This window comes from Tachyglossus aculeatus, chromosome X1 (genome assembly GCF_015852505.1).
Source record: "Tachyglossus aculeatus isolate mTacAcu1 chromosome X1, mTacAcu1.pri, whole genome shotgun sequence".
Classification (NCBI taxonomy): Eukaryota; Metazoa; Chordata; class Mammalia; order Monotremata; family Tachyglossidae; genus Tachyglossus; species Tachyglossus aculeatus.
Genome location: NC_052101.1, coordinates 110393519 through 110413806, shown reverse-complemented (window position 1 = coordinate 110413806; position 20288 = coordinate 110393519). Strand labels below are relative to the sequence as shown.

The window sequence follows — 20288 nt, the reverse complement described above, 5'->3', positions numbered from 1 at the left end:
TTGAATTATTTTCTGCCCTCTTACCATTGATAGGACGTAGGTATCTCAGTGACACCCCTCCCCCCCCCCCCCTTCACCTTCTTCTACCCCTGCCCCCAGGAACCCTCTTCAACCCTAAACTGCCTTTGGGGCATCTCAGGACCTTCTGGGTCAGTGGAGATGGATGTCCGGACAAAGCCTGACTCCCGCCTGGTTCAGGGCTGCCACCCCCTGAGGAGCTGAATGGTCCGGGTGTCCCGTTCTCCCCCCCCCCCCCCCCACCAGGGCCAATGGGCAGAACCAGGCCCCACCATCCTCTGCCAGGAGCCCATTGGGATCCTGCAGTCACCCTGGAATCCCACCAGCTCCCCGGAGTCCCCGGTTAGGGGCCCATCCTGCTTTAGCCCTGTTTTCTTTGGATCAGGTCCCCTGAGGCTACCATGGACCACCCCCTGCCCCCGGGGACCCCAAAACTTTTTCTGTTGGTACTCTGCAATGCCCACAGCATGTGTCTTGGAGCTGCTTCTTTTATCGAGTCAAGAAGCAGCTTCCATTTCCTTGCTCTTGCATCCAGGATTTTAATCTCTTGGGTTTATTTTATCTCTTGTGGTATTTTTGTCACACACCTCTGATGCAAGCACTCGAGACAGAAATATGTAGTGCTGTCCTCCGGTTCGAAGCTGCTGGCAGTGAGATTGTACCCGTGGATGTTCGGGTCACATTGAGAACGCCTCGCACATCGTGTCCTTGAAAATCCAGTGGTGTACCAATTCTGGGCCCTTGCAGTTGAGGGTGAGCATTGCTCAGACCCCAGTGCTTAAGAGGGGAAAAATCTTTCGTCACTCCAGCAACAAGCACTCGAGTTGTTTTAGCAGTAGTGGTGAGGGTGGGCCGTGAGCCATACCCTACTCACTCAGCTGGGCCCCTGGCCCCAGTGGCACATGCTGCAACACAACACGGAGGAAGAACGGGGGCAGCCTGTGGTCACAGAAGACCTCTGAGATCGTAAACAGCAGCTGACTTCACGGTGCCCTCTCCCATTCATTGTCGTATTTATTGAGCACTGGGGTTGCTCTGTCGAAGTGGCCCTTGTACATAGGTAGACATGGGAATAATGCAAACTGATTTGCCAGATTTTTGCCATTCAATGTGTAAAACTTGGTTGAACCTTGGAGAGAAAGGGTCTGAACCGCAAAGACTGTACTGGGAAGGTAGAGGAAGCCTCCTGTATGCTCATTCAGTGAAAGAAGTTAAGTCGTAAGAAGTGGGCCAAGAAATGGGCCTTTAGATTGCATTCCAAAAGCCCTGAGCTAAAGATCAGGGCAGTGATGCAGTACTCTACTGAGACGTTATCAAGAATGCTGCACTCAGTATGGAGGCATTTGGGGCATAGAAGGCCAGCACCAAAGAAGCTCAGAGAGGAGCACAAGTGACTTAACAGGGGATTTATTTATGAAGGAAAGATCGCCTGAGGTCTAGTTCCTGCCGTCTGTCTCCAGGCAAGAGTGAAGAGTCGGGGGTGGGTGAGGTTGGTGTTAATATTCTAGAAGCTTGGGTAGGAGGGAAGGAGAAATCTCTCTGAGCCCAGCACTTGCCTCAAGTACCAGGCAGTAGGGGGATTGAAGTTTTTTTTATCTGTAAGCCAGCTTTACAAATAGCTATTCTTCACCTTCTTGTCAAAAGCAAATCATTTAGGCCCAGCATGTAGCAAGGTGTGGTTATTTCACTAAACTGGTAAATCTTTTGTGTATATATACAGGACTGGTTTACACACTCTCCATTTTCTACATGGCTGGCTGGGGCAGTTGGTACAGATCATTTAAGTGTCAAAAGAGTGATAATACCTGTGGAATTTGTTAATAAAGCACTTAGTATGTGCTGAGCACTGTACTCAGCGCTGGGATGGATACCAGATCATCAGGTCGGACATAGTCCCTCTTCCACATGGGGCTCACAGTCTAAGGGGGAGAGAGAGCAGGTAATGCATCCTCACTTTGCAGAGAAGGAAACCGAGGCTCAGAGAATAAAGTAACGTGCCCAAACAGCAGAGAAGTGATAGAGCCAAGATCAGAAGCCAGGTCCCCTGATTCCCAAGCCTGTGTTCTTTCCACTGAGGCCATACTGTTTCTCAGACAATCAATCCCCTTCCTACCACTCACCCCAATTTTTTTGAAAAATGGTATTTGTTAAACGCTTACTACGTGCCAGGTACTGTACTCGGCACTGGGGTAGATACAAGCTAGTCAGGTTGAATGCATTCCCATACCCACATGGGGCTCATGGGGTTAATCTCCATTGTACAGATGGGGTAACTGAGGCCCAGAGAAGTTAAATGACTTTCCCAAGGTCCCACAGCAGACACGTGGCGGAGCCAGGATTAGAACCCAGGTCTTTCTGACTGCTGGGCCCGTGCTCTATCCACTAGGCCTTGCTGCTTTTCACCTCTTGTGTAGTTTGTGTATTTTGGTGTCAGACATTCAACAGTAAGAGAAGGGAGAGGGACTCCACCTGACTGGAGGCAGCTCCTAAAACTCCTTCCCACCCCCAATTCAACCACCCCTCTCTCCACTTTTTTGGTTTAGAGATTCCTTTTCTGAGCCCAGCCTGTGCTTCCTCCAGCAGTCATTCATGCAATCAATCAATCAATCACTGGTATTTGAGTGCTTTCTGTGTGCAGAGCACTGTACTAAGCCCTTGGGAGAGTACAAGACAGTTGGTAGACACAACTCCCCACCCCCGTTCCACAAGGAGCTTCTAGACTCCAGCTCTGAGTGTCGATATTAGAGTGAAGGGATTGCGAGAAGGGTGAGTGGAGAAAAGAGAGCTGACAGGGTACCCTCTCCCCAGAGTTAAACAGCAGCATGGCCTAGTGGATACAGCACAGGCCTGGAAGTAGGAAGGACCTTTGTTCTGTTCCCGACTCTGCCACTTGTCACCTGTGTGACCTTGGGCAAGTCACTTAACTTCTCTGTGCCTCAGTTACCTCATCTAGACAATGAGGATTAAGACTGTGTGCCCCATGTGGGACATGGACTGTGTCCAACCTGATTAGCTTGTATCTACCCCAGCGCTTAGTACAGCACCTGGCACATTCATTCATTCAGTCATATTTATTGAGTGCTTACTGGGTGCAGAGCACTGAACTAAGCGCTTGGGAAGTACAAATCAGCAACATTAGAGACGGTCCCTACCCAACAATGGGCTCACAGTCTAGAAGGGGGAGACAGACAACTTCCCAAGTGCTTAGTACAGTGCTCTGCACACAGTAAGCGCTCAATAAATACGATTGAATGAATGAATGAACAAAACAAGTAAATAGGTGTCAATACCATCAGAATAGAATTATAGCTATGTACACATCATTAATAAATTAGAGTAATAAATATGTACAAATATACACAAGTGCTGTGGGGAGGGGTTGGGGGTAGGGCGGGGGGCGATGGGGAAGGGAGGAGGAGAGGAAAAAGGGGGGGCTCAGTCTGGGAAGGCCTCCTGGAGGAGGTGAGTGCTTAACGAATACCATTGAGAAAACAAAAAAGCCCCAGTCAAACAAAAGTACTACTTATGCTATCCCATGGCCCTGGAACAGGGGTTGTACCATTTTTGGCACATTTTTTCATGGCTTTAGTTTGATGTTGCTGCTTTGCCTGTTAGATGTAGGTTTCATCACCGTTGATTTATTTTCATTGCCTGTGTTGGTTGAGCCCTGCTTATCCCTATCAGGACCCTGACCAAAGGGGCATTAAAGGCCCACGGATGGATGCAAAGGTGACCCTCTTCTTGTTTCCCTCACCCCACTGCTTGTCTTTCTCCCTCCCTTCTCCACCTGTCGCCTTGACCTACTCGGGCTGTCAGCAACTGGGACCTCAGTTTGACCTTTGGGAGACGATGATGGGTGTGTTAGGCTCCTTTGCAATCCTCTCCTACCATGCATGCCCTCTTGGGTTCTGGGAAGTCAGTTCAACTTCAGGCAGGGGGCGATTGATCTCTGGTTCCTTGGTAGCCCCAATGAAAGGGAGGGGATGGGGAGCCATACTTGTCTGATTGAAATGCAATAGCGATTAGGCCTTGAAGCTAGGCTTACACAAAATCGCACAGCATTTAGTCCAGGGACCTTGGGTGAACCATATCTGGGCCTCAGGTTTGACCCAATTGCCTACATAGCCAAAGTGAACCTTTTTCATTACCAAGTAGAAGAATTGCCCCCAACCCCACCAGATTTCATTAAATGAATTCAGGGTGCTAGGGGAAGAGAAGCAGTTTAACTCTCTCTTTGTTTAACACCAGGGCTATTTCTCTGAGCGTTTTTCAGTCGGTGGTATTTCTGGCACGGGTGACACTTCATGGTATGTCAGATGGTGAAGGCTGGTCTCCACCACAGAAAGGGAAAAGGTAGGGGAGGAAAAACTCAGTGATTCTCCTGATCACCCCGACTCAGTGTCTCTTCACCCAAAGAGCCATCAAGCATTTCAAGCAGAGATTGCGGGGGAGGTGTGAAGTTTGTTCCAGTCTTCTCCTGAGCGTTTCTGGATCATGTACCTGTGGAAGGAAAATTTCCTGCCCTCTGTCTGTCTCTCCTGCTGCCTCTGCCTCTCTTTCTGCACACACAGCCCCGCACACACCCCCTTCCTCTCACTTCTCCCCACCCTGTCCCTTCCCATTTTTGGACCCACCCCGACTGTGTCATTTTTCAAGGCAGTGGCAGTAATAGCATTTTGTACTTGGTAGAACACCTATTTTTCTGAAGCACTTTAACTCAGGGTTATCAGTTTTCTCTCAATATTCGTGTGCAGTCAGAATTATTATCCACATTATTTTAGAGTTGAGGAAACTGAGGCTCAATTGTTAAGTGATTTGCCCAAGGTCACTTGGCAGGTCTGTGGCAGAACTGGGACTAGAGCTCAGTTTTCCTGCTTTCCAGACCAGTGTGCTTTCCACCTGACCACAATGTCCTTCGAAATAGGTATGCTCAAAAATATTGCAAAGTGCAGGTTTAGACCCAGCCCAATCATGGATTTAACAAGAAGTGGTGACTGGGTGCTGATCCTGGTTTCTAGTGAAGAATTCACTTTGAGAGACAAAGTGAGAGGTGATGGGTGCTTCAAATTATTAGTGAACCTGGCCTGGCTGGCTACAATCAACCATATTCAATCAATCATATTTATTGAGCACTTACTGTGTGGAGAGTACTATACTAAATGCCTGGTCCAACCTGATTAACTTGTAGCTACCCCAGTGTTTAGAACAGTGCTTGGCACATAGTAAGCATTTAACAAGTGCCATATAATACCTATTATTATTATTATAATTAACAGAGTTGGTAGACACATTCCCTGCCCACATGAGCCTACAGCCCAGAGGGAAAGACAGACATCAATACAAAGAAATAAATTATGGACATGTACATAAGTGCTGGGGGGGTGGGGTGAATAAAGGGAGCAAGTCGGTGACGCAGGAGGGAGTGGGCGAAGAGGAAATGAGGGCTTAGTCAGGGAAGGCCTCTTGGAGATGTGCCTTCAATAAGGCTTTGAAAGGGGGAGAGTAATTGTCTGTCACATATGAGGAGGGAGGCTGTTCCAGGCCAGAGTCAGGACGTGGGCGAGAGGTCAGTGACGAGATAGACAAGATGGAGTACAGTGAGTAAGTGAGTAAGCTGGCATTAGAGGAGCGAAGTGTGCAGGCCGGGTTGTAATAGGAGAGTAGTGAGGTGAGGTAGGAGCGGCAAGCTAACCGAGTGCTTTAAAGCCAATGAAAAGAAGTTTCTGTTTGATATGGAGATGGATGGGCAACTACTAGAGGTTCTTGAGGAGTGGGGAAACATGGCCTGAACGTTTTTTGTAGAAAAGCGATCCAGCCAGCAGAGTGAAATATGGACTGGAGTGGGAAGAGAAGGGAGATCAGCAAGGAGGCTGATACAGTAATCAAGGCAGGTTAGGATAAGTGCTTGGGTTAACTTGGTAGCAGTTTGGATGCAATGATAGTGTCTGCATTGATGTTTACTTCCAGTTCCATGATGATAAAACAGAACGTAATCCTTGGGCCTGGGGCAAGGGGTAAACCAGAGTTATTCTCTCCCCCCCCCCCCAGCCCCCCCGGCTCTGGGTTGTGTATGTATGTGTTGGGACTGGGTTGGAGAGAGAGGGCCCTGTTGCACGTTATGTGGAACTCCAGACTGTAAGCTCCTTGTGGGCAGGGAACATGACTACTGACTCTTTTATAGTGTACTCTCCCAAGTGCTTAGTACAATGCTCTGTACACAGTAAGTGCTCAAGAAATACCATTGGTGGAGATCTGGTAGGGTGTGTCCCTACTACTGTAGACTCGAAGGGAGAGGGTGGCCTGTCACGGGAGGAGCAGGGACTGGGCTCCTATTCCTTTGCTTTCAGCCATGCTCAAATCTCCACTCCGCTAACAAAGCTTTCTCTTGATTCCACAGCTCTCTCTGGCTATTGCCCCATTTCCCTGCTCTCATTCCTGGCCAAACTCCCAGATTAGGTTGTATCAAACTGCCGCCTTCCCTTCATCTGTACTAACTCCCTTCTTGACCTGCTGCAGTCTGGTTACTCCACTGAGTCTGCCTTCTGGCCACTGTTTCTCAGGGTTTTTTGTTTTTTGTTTGTTTTGCCCTCTCCTCTTCCGTCCCCATCCCCCTAACAAGGCGTCCCTCAAGGCTCTGTTCTGAGTTCCCTACTCTCCTCACGTTGTATTGTCTCAGGGAGCTCATCTGATCCCAAGGCTTCCAGTTATCACCTCTACATGGATGGCTTCCAAATCTGTCTTGCTAGCCCCGACTTTTTTCCCCCCATCTGCAGTCTTGCATTTCCTCTTGCATGCAAGACATGGCCCATATGGATGTCCTGCTGGCACCTCAGGCTCAATATGTTGGAAACTGAATTTCTCATCTTCCCTCCCAAATCCCCTTCTCCACCTAACTTTCCCAGTTGACACCACCACCATCCTCCCTGTATCTGAAGCTTGCAACCCTGACATTATCTATGATTCCTCAATCCCTTTCAACTCTCACATTTAGTCTGTTGCTAAATCCCATCGTGTTTTGTTCCTCCATGGTATTTCCAAAACCACCACCCTTTCTCAATCAAAATGACCACCTCCCTGGTTCAGTCACTGGTCATATCCCAGTTTCACTACTGTATTCACCTTCTCAGTGACCTTCCTGTCTCCAGCTTCTCCCCCTATAGCCTCTACTCCACGCTGCTTCTCAGATCAGCTTTCTACAGCACTGCTTCGCAAACATCTGTCCATTCCTAAAAAAAAAAAAAACAAACCACCTACTATAATTACCCATTCATCTTTGTGTCTAAACAGAAACGTGTGACGATTGGCCTGAAGGTACTCCTCAGCTCTCTCCCTCTTATCTCTCCACTCTCTTCTCTTACCACACACCCCAGCTGGCACTTCCTGTTCCTCCCAAGCTCTCCTTCTCACCGTGCCTTGTTTTTCACTCTTCCAGCTCTGATCTTGGCTTGCACCCTTCCTCCAGCCTAAAAACTCCCCTTCTAATCCCCCAGCCCCTTCCAAGCACTAAGCATGGCTCTCTACTCCCAGTAGGCACTTGTAAATAATATTGATCGATTAGCAGGTTGGGTGGAATTACCCTCATGACGACAGCAGTGATTCAAAATCTGAGTCAGGGAACAGCATAGGGGTAAGTCACAGCATACCCTGAGGCCAAGGACAACTGTCCTCGCTCACTGGACAAGGGCTGACCTGCAAGATTGCCTTTTTCTTCTCTCAGGATGAGCTCTGTTGGCATAATGTTGGGATTGGCTTAAGAAGTTAGGCTGAATTCCCCTGAGCGTGCTGCTATTTAGACTTCAAACTGGTTGGTCAAGATCCCTGGGACAACCAGGCTGCACGTGTGAGGAAAACAATCTGGTTTATTTCCAGGTATACTGGGTGGGAACAGTGTGGAATGGCTTGGTGGTGATGGTGGTGCATCGGTCTTCAGCCACACCCCACCTGCCCCAGAACAACCTCCAGCGTCATCCTCGAACTGATGGCTTGTGTGCGTTTCCCTTCCCCTCCCCTAAATTTCTGATCCCGGAGGCTTCATATGCAGCATCCGGGGCCAACACTTGCCGATCGTTAGCTGAGATGTGTGCAACGAGCAATTCCAGGATCCACATGTTCCTTCGGTGACAGTGGCTTCTGCCCCTTCCCTGAGCTAATGAAGAGCTTCTTGAGGAGATGGTTTCCAGCCCTTTCTCTGGTGAATGTGCACTAGCTGTCTGATCTAACCCAGTCCCCACAGATCTTCAGTATGACCCAGCAAAAATGTCATTCATGTGATGTCTCTAGCACCTTTCTTTCAGAGAGCAGGCTTGAAACACACAGCTTCTTATGTTCTGCTGCTCAAAACGAAGAAGGCAAAAGGACAGGAGAGAAGGGATGGTGGGGAAGAGAAGAGGGACACAGGGGAGGATGGGGAAATAGGCATAAAGGCCTCCCTAGCAGCCAGTTGTAGAAGTGCCTTTTGATATTTATTCTCCCACTCTTTCCCACTGTCCACCTGACCCTCTAAGATAGGCTTTGTCTGCTTGATTTCAGGAGGAACCAAAGAAGGTTTGCTTCACCTACGACCTGTTCCTGAATCTGGAGGGAAACCCGCCTGTGAATCACCTTCGTTGTGAGAAACTGACATTCAACAACCCCACCAAGGATTTCCGACGCAAGCTCCTTAAGGCAGGAGGGGTGAGTGTTGCAGGAGGGGTGAGGGGCGAAGGCTGACAGGGCTGTCTGGGAAAGTTCCACTTGGCCCCCAGAGGAGAGGCCCTTCATTTTATCTCGGAAGTTGACCTGCTCAGAGGTCACGGTGGCGCTCGCTCACTGGTTGTTGTTCGAGCCAGCCATTTCCTGGCAAGAGTAGTATGTGAGAGGGGCACTAGGCTGAGCAAGATAACCGCTCCTGGTTTCAACAGAAAGCAGCAGGGCCTAGTGGATAGAGCACGGGCCTAGGAGCCAGAAGGACCTGGGTTGTAGTTTCAGCTCCGCCACTTGTCTGCTGCGTGGCTTTGGGCAAGTCACTTCATTTCTCTGAAGTCACTTCACTGAAGATAGAGAAGCAGCATGGCTCAGTGGACAGAGCACGGGCTTGGGAGTCAGGTCATGGGTTCTAATCCCGGCTCCGCCACTTGTCAGCTTGTGACTTTGGGCAAGTCACTTAACTTCCCTGGGCCTCAGTTCCCTCATCTGTAAAATGGGGATTAAGACTGTGAGCACCACGTGGGACAACCTTGATTACCTTGTATCCCCCCAGTGCTTAGAACAGTGCTTGGCACATAGTAAGCGCTTAACAAATACCAACATTATTATTATTATTGTTATTCTCTGTGCCTGTTACCTCATCTTTCAAGTTGGGAGTAAGACTATGAGCCCCATGTGGGACAAGGACTGTGTCCAACCTGATTTGCTTAGTACAATGCTTGGCACATAATAAGCACTTAACAAATACCACCTCCATTAGTATTATTAGGTTTAGGTTCCAGTGTCACATTGTCGGAAGAGGGGGAACTCAACCTGGGGCAGATTATCCAGTTTATGTGTGATTGGTACTTTTCTCTGCCCCTTTACCTGCCTGTGTACTGATAACTGTGGTATTGGAAGTGCTTACTCTATGATGAGCACCGCACTAAGCACTGGGGTAGATACAAGATCATCAGGTCCCACACAGGGCTCATAGTCGAAGCAGGAGGGAGAACAGGTTTGGAATCCCCATTTTGCAGATGAGGGAGCTGAGGCACAGAGAAGTAAAGTGACTTGGTCAAGGTCATACAGCAGGTAAGTGGCAGATCGGATCCTCTCACTCCCAGACCTGGGCTCTTTCCACTAGGCCATGCTGCTCGTTTCCCTGCCCTAACCCCACCGGATGGATTATGGGGGCTGGTGGTGGCAACAGGAGCATTGGGGAGGAGGCTGGAGTGAAAAAGGAGGTTGAAACTGTATAGTCAGACCATTCTCCTGCTTGCTTAGCAACTCCATTAAAGGATTTAGGGGGGAGATTGAGCCCACTAGCTTAAATGAGATTTGAGGATGATCAAATGGATTTTATTTCTCCACGCTATGCCTGTCTTCAGGGTTTGGAAAGTGGTGGAAAAGACTAGTCACTGCCATAATTTCTTACTAACAAGCTACCTGAGGGACAAGGGACTGTGTCTAATTCCCACTTGTGTATTCTTTCCCAGTGCTTAGTACAGTGCTCTGCCCACAGAAAGCGCTTAATAAATAGCATTGCTACTCTTGCTTCCATTGTTTCCTCATGAATCAATGAAAGCAAAGCCCTCCCAAGGCTTCAGCCCTGAGGGGAAGAAGCACAAGTGAAGCTGCTGGAAGTGAGGGGACTTGGGAGGGAGAGGCCACTGCACCAGCATCTGGAAAAGGGACTGAGGCCTGGTCTCCAAAGGAGGGTATGGGTCGTTCAGATTTAAGACAATACGATCCAGGGACTGATTGCAGTTATTCTTAAAGGTTTCATAAATTGGGGGGTCAAAACCAGCTTGCAATATTGGGAGCCGCTGAGGTGAATTGGATATAAATGGGAGAATGCAATTGGAACCCAACCTGCTTTGGCCCATGAGGGTCCCCAGGGGCAGAAGACACAGGACAGCTCTTCCTCCTTCCCTTCCAGCCAAACTTCAGGAAAGGACCTGGCCTCCGGTGTAATCAAGGGTCCTGACAGCTGTCTCTGCTGCTGGTTGGTCAGGGTCAGTTGAGCCTCCAGGGACTCTTTGAAGAGCGATCCAGCCAGCTGGGTGGTCAGGAAGCACCTGTGGCAATTTTGCATTTCCAGGGCAAATCAGAAGATCGAGGGAGTCTTGCTCTGTTTGCTTGCCTCGATTTGCATATTGCCCTCTCTTCGAAGAACATACACCATTTAACAGTGCAACTTTGAAAATAGGAAAGACAGGAGTCGGAGCCAGAAAGGTGGAAAATCCTAGGAGAGGGTTGAGGGGAAGATTAGTAGTAGTAGTACTTGCTGTGTGCTTGCTTGCTGTGTGCAGAGCACTGCACTGAGCACTGGGAAAGAGTATACAGGTGGGACTTGGACACGGACCCTGTCTCTCGTGGGGCTCACCGTCTATGAATATAAGTGGGGAGAGAACTGGTGACAGACCCACTGGGAACAATAAAACACTAAAACAGCAAAAAAAGACTTGGACAGATACACAAAATAAAAACCAAAGTCAGTAGAGAGCTGTGACTAGAGGAGCAGAACTTCTAGCTCCTTGTGATTCAGAGTCCACGGCATACCTGTAGCCCCAGCAATGACTAGTCTCCCTGAGGTTATATGAGGCCTGGTGCTGCAGGTGCTGTTCTCTTTCCCACTAGGACGGTGGAAAGCAGGGCAAGATGGGGGCTTCTCTGGTTCCAAGGAAAGCCGGTGCCAGTTTCCGGGGAGGCAGCATGGCTGGCACACGGACGATGCCAGGGGCATGATAGGAAGGCGAATCTACGCAATCAGGTGACTAGACTGTAGACATTCCTAGCAGTCACTGTGTGTAAGGAACAAGAATGGACAGGTGCTTGTTTGGTCAGGGTGTGAGAGGTTAAAGGATTGTTTTTAACACGATCCTAGGTGCCTGCTGCTGGGAATAGCCAGCCTCCTGACTAGTATGTCCCTTGGTGATTTGCACTCAATCTTGAACTTGGAGACTTTGGGAATTTTCTTCCCTGAAAGATTTATCACTCACTGTTGTTCTGGTGATGGTTTCCAAGCCCATCTATGAGCAATTAAGGGTTGGTTACATTTGTTGCATTGAAAATTCATCTTTGCCTTTCTAGCTCTGACCATCTCTCCCCGCTGTTCAATTTCACCTCTTTTCCTGCTTCCAGGACATCTCCACTTGTATAATAATGGTGGCATTTATTAAGCGCTTACTATGTGCAAAGCACTGTTCTGAGCGCTGGGGAGGTTACAGGGTGATCAGGTTGTCCCATGGGGGGGTTCACAATCTTAATCCCCATTTTACAGATGAGGTAACTGAGGCACAGAGAAATTAAGTGACTTGCCCAAAGTCACACAGCTGACAACTGGTGGAGCCGGGATTTGAACCACTGACCTCTGACTCCAAAGCCCATGCTCTTTCCACTGAGCCACGCTGCTTCTCCATTGTATAAGCCCCTAGCACCTCAAATCTGCAGGTCTGAAACTGAAAACAACCTCTCATCTCCCCCTCTCCACAGCCTCCCCGCCTCTGCTGATAGCACCACCACTCTCCCTGTCCCTGAAACCCCGTGCTCTTGGTATCATTCTCGAGTCTTCTTTCCCTTTTGGCTCTCACATTCGACCCACTGCCAAGTCCAACTAATTCTTTCTTCAAACAATTCCCACCTCCTATCCACCCAAACAGTCATAACCCTGATTGAAGCACTTTGTCATATCACGGTTAGGCTATTGTGTCAGCCTCCTCACTGGCCTCCCTGTCCCCAGCTTCTCCCCACTCAAGTCTGTACTCCATGCTATCTGGATCATCTTCAATTAATGGTACTTAGAGTGCTTACTTTGTGCAGCATATAGTACAGCACAGAGTACAATTATAGGAAATACGATGATGGATTGAATAGAGTTGGTAGTCCTAATCCATACCCACAAGGAGCTTACAGTCCTCCTGAAATGTCTCTCAGCACACATCCCTCCACTCCTCAAAAACCTCTAATGGCTGCCCATCTCCACATCACACAAAATCCCCTTTGGTTTAGCTTCAAGGCTCAGTCAGTAGTATTTATCAAGTGTGTCTACTGCGTGGCTCAGTGGAAAGAGCCCAGGCTTTGGAGTCAGAGGTCAGGGGTTCAAATCTCAGCTCTGCCAGTTGTCAGTTGTGTGACTTTGGGCAAGTCATTTAACTTCTCTGTGCCTCAGTTACCTCATCTGTAAAATGGGGATTAAGACTGTGAGCCCCCCCGTGGGACAACCTGATCACCTTGTGACCTCCCCAGCGCTAAGAACACTGCTTTGCACATGATAAGTGCTTAATAAATGCCATCATCATTATTATTATTATTATTATTATTATTATTACTGTGTGCAGAGCATTGTGTTAAGTGTTTGGCGAAAGTACAGTGGAATTAGTAGATAAGATCCGTGCCCTTAAGGAGCTTACAGTCGAGTGGGCGGGGACAGATGCTAAAATGAAAAGATGACTCCCCACCAGCTTTGCCCATTTTACATTTTAGTACTATTATTATTATTATTATCATCATGGTGGTATTTAAGTGCTTACTATGTGTCAAGCACCGTTCGGAGTGCTGGAGTTAGATATAAGGTAATCAGGTTGGACCCAGTCCCTGTCCCACGCTGGGCTCACAGTCTAGGATCCCTATTTTATTATTATTATTAATAATAATAATAATAATAGTATTTGTTAAGCGCTATGTGCCAAGTACTGTTCTAAGTGCTCATCATCAATCGTATTGAGCGCTTACTGTGTGCAGAGCTCGGATAGATACAAGGTAATTAGGTTGTCCCATGTGGGGCTCAGAGTTTTAATCCCCATTTACAGTTAAAGAAACTGAGGCCTAGAGAAGTGAGGTGAGTTGCCCAAGGTCACACAGCCAACAAGTGGCAGAGCCGGATTAGAACTCAGGTCCTCTGACTCCCAGGCCTGGACTCTTTCCACTAGGCCGGGCCGCATATTGTCTCGGCTGACTACTCCCCAGCTCAAGCTCTTCAGTCCTCTTAACTTGACCCCGCTCCTCGGATCCCTTACCCCTGCTGCCCCCCACCCCAGCCTAGCACTGCTTCCCCCTTCCTTTGCCCTGCTCCTCCCCAAATCCCGCAGACCTCAGTCCTTCTTCCCTTGAAAGCCCTCCTAAAAATCCCACCTCCTCCAGCAAGCCTTCTCCGCTGAATTCTCAAACACCCTGAGGTGAACGTACCTCAGCAGTCACCTCTGGCACTTACGCATTTATTGACACCCATCTTCACTGCTTGTGTACATACAGATATGTAAGTCTCTTGTACATGATTCATTCATTCAATCAATCGTATTTATTGAGTGCTTACTGTGTGCAGAACACTGTAATAAGCACTTGGGAAGTACAAGTTGGCAGCATATAGAGACGGTCCCTACCCAACAGCGGGCTCACAGTCTAGAAGGGGGAGACAGACAACAAAATATATTAACAAAATAAATAGAATAGTAAATACGTACAAGTAAAATAAATAGAGTAATAAATCTGTACAAACATATATACAGGTACTGTGGGGAGGGGAAGGAGGTAGGGCGGGGGGATGGGCAGGGGGAGAGGAAGGAGGGGGCTCATCTGCGTTAGATGTTTCTATGTTTGTCTCCCCCGTTAGACTGTAAGCTCCTTGTGGTTGGGGAAGGTGTTTTAAATGAGCACCTGTTGAATTTTCCCAAGCACGTAACACGATAGACTTTATTCAGTAGAGAACATGTTCTTACTTCTTGAAGGAGCCAGGCCCCTGGCCAAAGACATCTCTCTTCCAGGGCTGGCTACGTCTGCCCAGCAAAGCCATCAGGATGGAAGATTCGTTGATTGGGTGGCCCTTTTCCTCACCCACAGTAAAGTTCTGAGCTGTCCATTCACAGTTTCATGCACATATCCCTAGGATGGACCAGGTGCTCTTAAGTGTACTGGTGAGGCCTTTCCTAACAATATCAAAGGAAGTTAGAGCCTTGCAGGTGGTTAGTGATGCCCTCTCACTCACAAAGTGCCAAATACCCATTGAGTACAGCCAGTGATAGCACAGCAAAACAGGTACTTGGAGAAGATACAGAAGAAATAAGCGCTTAGTACAGTGCTCTGCACACAGCGCTCAATAAATACGATTGAGTGAAGAAATAAGCTGCTCGAGCCCTACCTTTGAGCGTATAGTAAAAAGTTACCTTGTCACTCTCAGTGCTCCCTTGGGTTAAATTTAGTGATTGTGTTCAACTAGCGATCAAATCTTAGTAAACCCTGGCACATCAATTCTTTTGCTGAACTAGCATCTAAAAGGCCTATTAAGAACTCTTCTGTCCATCGTCTAGAGTATGGAGTGGTGAGGAATGGACAGAAGTTCTCCATTGGTGTTTTTCCTAGACTCTAACGACGTTCACCTTGGTGCTGCTAGTTGTAAAGGACCAGACTCAACATGGAATTTGTTGGGTAGGCGTTTGAGGGGTGGATCACCTCCCCGATGAGATTAACCCAAATTTTTTTCCCTCCGTGATGTTCCAGCAAGGAAAAAGCCAAACATTGAGCCTTTTGGTCTCAGACTTTGTTGGAAGAAATTTCATTTGCCAAAGGATCAAAAGAACAGCATTCCTCCATCTGCTGGCTGGGTCTCCTCACTCTACTACACTGCTGGACAAGACACTCTACCCTTTTGTTTTTTGGAGTCTTCCATCTGAAAAATGAACTATCCATTGCCCATCCAACTTTTTGAGGATGTGGTGGGAATTGGATGCCTGTCGATCCTGAGGTCTTCAGGAGATATATGATAATACAGTGCTGGATTTGCCTGGAGTCCCATTGGCTGTCCACACTGGGTTTTGGCTCTTAAAACCAAAGCGTTTTCTACATCAGGCTTGGGGACTTCTAGAAATGCTCCCCTGAATTCTTGGCAGTCTCTTGAGGCTCTTTCACTCCTGTAGGTGAAGTCTTCCTGGGGTATTTGTGAGAAACGGTCTCCCTGTGGTTCCTCGGAGACTCTGCAAGGTCACAGTTTGAGTCCTCTAAGGGCCAGATCACTTTGATTGTCTTCAGACTCAAGCCGGGGTGTATCCCATAATCAAAGAAATACCTTTTTATGCACTAGGAAAAAAAAATCTCATCAAAAAGCCCAGGCACTTAAAAAAGGCTTAGATGATGTGCTCTCTTAAGCAGTCCTCTCATTCAGCTACCCAGCTTTTGTCCTTGCTCACTGATAATATCTGTCTCTTCTTTATTACTAGGTGATGGTAATGCCAGAAGGAGCAGAAGCTGTATCCAGGCCAAGTCCTGACTACCCTATGTTACCCACAATACCACTCTCTGCCTTCTCTGACCCCAAGAAGACCAAGCCATCCCATGGCTCGAAGGTTAGTGAGGCTGGCTGCATTCATCGCTGAGCGTTGGGCCCCAGGGCCCACTGTGGGTGGAATCCCACATTAAGAGCAGCAGGGATTTCCTTCCTCCTTTGGTATTCTTCGGTGCTCCTTTGGCTCTTCCCTCACCTCGGCGGGTGGCCTTGTTGGAAGAGCAAGATCCCAAGGAGTCTTTAGAAAACCTAGATGTGGGAAAGGTGTTATTGAGGCCTCCATCTTTGTTGATACCTAAATAGAGGACCTTTTTTGGTGAGAAGAAAAGTTCTGCTTTCAAAGGAAAAGCAAGAGATGAGGGAGAAGACATGAAACTGAGCACTTCAAGCCCAGGGGCCTTTTAGAGTATAGTAAAGGCACTCCGTTTCTCCTGACCCAACTGAAGTATTACAATGCACCTTTCAGAAAGTCCAAGAGGAGTAGGACTAGAGCTGACGGAACCACCAGTCGGTGAAACCCTGTGGGATATCCCTGAGTGCTCTTTTATATGAGTAGGAACCCGTTAGCATTCATTCATTACCCTAAGCTCCCTCCCACCCCATCAGGTACTCCCTCCTCCTGGCTCTTCTACATCTGGCCAAGAAAGCAGCAGGATTTTGAAGGAGCCTCGTGTTCTGTGGGCTACATGAGAGCACGGGCCTGGGAATCAGAAGGACTGGGTTCTAATCTCGGCTCCTCCGCTTCTCTGCTTTGTGACCTTGGGCAAGTCACTTCACTTCTCTGGGCCTCAGTTACTTCATCTGTAAAATGGGGATTAAGACCCTGAGTCCTATGAGGGACAGGGACTGATCCAATCCGACTACCTTATATCCATCCCAGCGCTTAAGGCAGTGTTTGGCACATAGCAAGCACTAAACAAATACTAATTATTATTATTGTTGTTGTTGTTGTTGTTATTCCGGTCTGCCTTTTGGACTTGAGGGCCCTGAAGGCAGCATGCCTTATTTTCTATAGGTGTGGGAACTCAGTAAAAGGTGGCTACATTCTCCCTGGCAAGGTGCTTTATTAAACTGCATGGTTTATGATACAGATGTGTTTCCATTCCTCAGCCACAACCTATAGCTGAGCAGAAACACAGCATGCTCCTCCTTGACTTTGGGCAACTGAAGGGTGTTCTCTTCCCTAGGTTAAAATGTGGCCTCCCTTCTGTTGGGGGCTCTTCTAGAACCGCATGCCCCAGAGCAATAACATTTTAAGTCTGGCCTAGGTCTGGGGCCACCCAAGGAGGAAAGGCCTGTGACCCAGCATGAACCTCATAACTGGAACTTCTCTCTGGCTCCCCCAGCATCCTTAGTCTGTAAAAGCCCTAAGTACCTTAATTCTTCTTGGTTGACTGGCCCATCTCAATCCAGACTGGTAGGAGCTCAGCCCTGGAGGAACTGCCACTCCTGTGTAGTTTCCTCCAAGGATTTATGGGAATTATATCCAAATGTGTGTGGACACCCCGCCACCCGCACATGCCTGGTAGCCCCTCCTGGGCCCGCGAATTGCTTCGGGTTCATTTCTAGTTCGGTAGCTTCCAAGCTACTGTACTATTACTCTTCTCCCCCCTGCACTATCCTCCCTCCCCTCCGCCCCCCCCAACACACATTTTTGGAATGGGTTTGGGACAGGATTTTTCAGGGTGCCACAGGTTGTCCCGCCTCTACTAGGTTTGGCTTTGTGCAGGCCTGGTGTGGCTCCATCAGCTCAATTCATTCATTCAGTCGTATTTATTGAGCACTTACTGTGTGCAGAGCACTGTACCAAGCACTTGGGAGAGTAGAGTACAACAATAAACAGACACATTCCCTGCTCCCAACGAGCCTACAGTCTAGAGGAGGAGACAGACAATACCAGTAAAATTACAGATGTGTACTTAAGTGCTGTGGAGCCTGGACAGAGACCTGTTCTCAGGGGTGTGGCAAGTTGATAAGCCTCCTGTTAGGAAACAGTTTCTCCGCTCTTCCTCCCCCAACCCCCTTTCCTTAATAAACTCTCTATGCCTAGAAGCGAGTTGATTATCTCACCTGAGAAGCCTGGGGCTGGGATTGGGCAGTTCAGAGAGAAAAGCTCGAGTAGAGAGAAGGATGATGGTCGGCTGCGCCAATGGTAATCTCTCTAGCTCCTGTGTTGGTCTTCCTGCTTTGCAGCCCCCGGTGAGGGGGAGCATTCAAGAAGAGCTGTGGAGTCTGAATGTCTGCAAAGGGAGATTTTGTGAGTCCAGAGCTACCTGTTCCCCCAAACAGAATTGGGTCCTGGCCTATCAGAGGAACTGCGCTCTCAGGAGGGGTAACTGGCCTTCAGTTCATTGACATTCTACGACACCCAGTCAGTATTGGGAAGACTGGACGGGGCTGTAGCTGTGACAACCTCTGTGGCTGTGACTCAGGCCCTGAGCCACAAGGAGCCCAAAACTACTCTTTTGGCCAGCCACAGTACCCTCCTACTTTTTGGTTTTTTACTTTGGGCATTTGTCCTGATCTTTTATGTTGTTTTAGAGGCTTTAGTGTTTCATCTATTCTTCCGTGCTTGCCTCTCTCCCCGTTACAGTCCTGGGTTATGAGCCCCTTGAGGACCAGGGACCATGTCTAATTCCCACTTGTGGGTTTTTTCCCAGTACTTAGTACTGTGCCCTGCACACAGTAAGCACTTAATACTGTTACTACTCGTACTACAAGCAGTGTGGCCTAATAGAAAGAGCATGGGCCTGGGATTCAGAGGACCTGGGTTCTAATCCTGATTCCACCACATGTCTGCTGTGTGGTGACCCTGAGCAAGTTACTTCTCTGAGCCTCAGTTCCCTCATCTGTAAAAATGGGGATAAAGACTATGAGACCCACGTGGGACAAGGACTGTATCCAACCTGATTAGCTGGTATATAATGGTAATGTGTAGAATAGTACTTGACACATAGTAAGTGCTTAACAAATACCGTTAAAAAAATTTAAAAATAAAAAAACCACTATCCTATAAACTAGTCTGCCTCTGTCTTTTCCCTTCTCAAGACTGATCATACCGTATCAAACAGGGGTCTTGGTGGGATTATGTGAATTTTGTGGAGTGTGTTTGGTTAGAATGAGGAGCTGACGTGAAATTTCCCATCCTACCCAGGTCAGGGTAGATTTTCAGATCTCCCTAATTTGGGGAACCTGCATCACTTTCACTGACATCATTAAGTGCCTACCCTGTGCAGAGGTGCTGTTCTAAGCCTTGGGAAAATTCAGTCGAAGTAAAAAAAACTCAGCCCCTGCTGTCTGAGGAGAGACAAGCAGACACAGATTATCAATACAATGGGTAAAAATATAAGAGCATAAGCAAAATAATACAAACAAAACATAGTACATATTTAGGCACTCTTGTGCTAAAATGGCTGATGGGGTAGTATGACCAGGAAGGTTGGGGGTTAGGGAAGTCCTCTTGAGGGAGGGCTTTGAAGGTGGAGTGGGATGTGGTTTGACAGATTTGAGAGAGAGCTCTATGAAGGGGGAAAGTAGGTGTAAGCAGTGGGTCAGAGAAGGGAGAGTCGATCAGTCAGTTGTATTTATTGAATGCTTACTGTGTGCAGAGCACTGTACTAGTCACTTGGGAGAGAACAATACGGTGGAGTTGGTAGACACGATCCCTGCCATCAAGGATCGTGAAGAAGCAGCGTGGCTCAGTGGAAAGAGCACGGGCTTTGGAGTCAGAGGTCATGGGTTCAAATCCCATCCCTGCCAATAGTCAGCTATGTGACATTGGGTAAGTCACTTCTCTATGCCTCTGTTACCTCATCTGCAAAATGGGGATTAAGACTGTGAGCCCCCTGTGGGACAACCTGATCACCTTGTGACCTCCCCAGTGCTTAGAACAGTGCTTTGCCCATAGTAAGCACTTAATAAATGCCATCATTACTATTATTATTATTAAGGAGCTTACAGTCTCTTGGGGGAGACAGACATTAAAATAATTTACAGGTAAGGGAAGCGGCAGAATATAAGGATGTGTATATCATTGTGATGGGGTGGGTATCAAAGTGCTCAAAGAGGCACAGACCCAACTGTTTAGGTGATGTAGAAAGGAGGGTGAATCGAGCAGCCCAGTTAGAAGGTTAATTAAGGAGATGCAGAGACTACAAGCTGGGATGAATCCAGAGAACAGAGTAGACAGGTAAGAGGGAGGCAGCTCGTGGAGAACCCCCAAGCCAACCAATCAGTGGTATTTATTGAGTGCTTACTATGTGCAGAGCACTGTACTAAGCGCTTGAGAGAGTGCCACTACAACAGAGTAAGCAAATATATTCCCTGC

General features: G+C 48.1%; 1 protein-coding gene across 1 annotated transcript in view; it reads left to right on the top strand.

The window, feature by feature from the left end:
- The window catches only part of MLLT1 (MLLT1 super elongation complex subunit), a 71060-nt gene that overhangs the window by 23726 nt on the left and 27046 nt on the right, over positions 1 to 20288 (top strand). Inside the window, exons 4-5 of the mRNA XM_038772960.1 lie at positions 8548 to 8691; positions 15897 to 16022. Of these exons, the coding sequence (XP_038628888.1) occupies positions 8548 to 8691; positions 15897 to 16022 (270 nt within the window). The remainder of the gene's footprint in view (positions 1 to 8547; positions 8692 to 15896; positions 16023 to 20288) is intronic.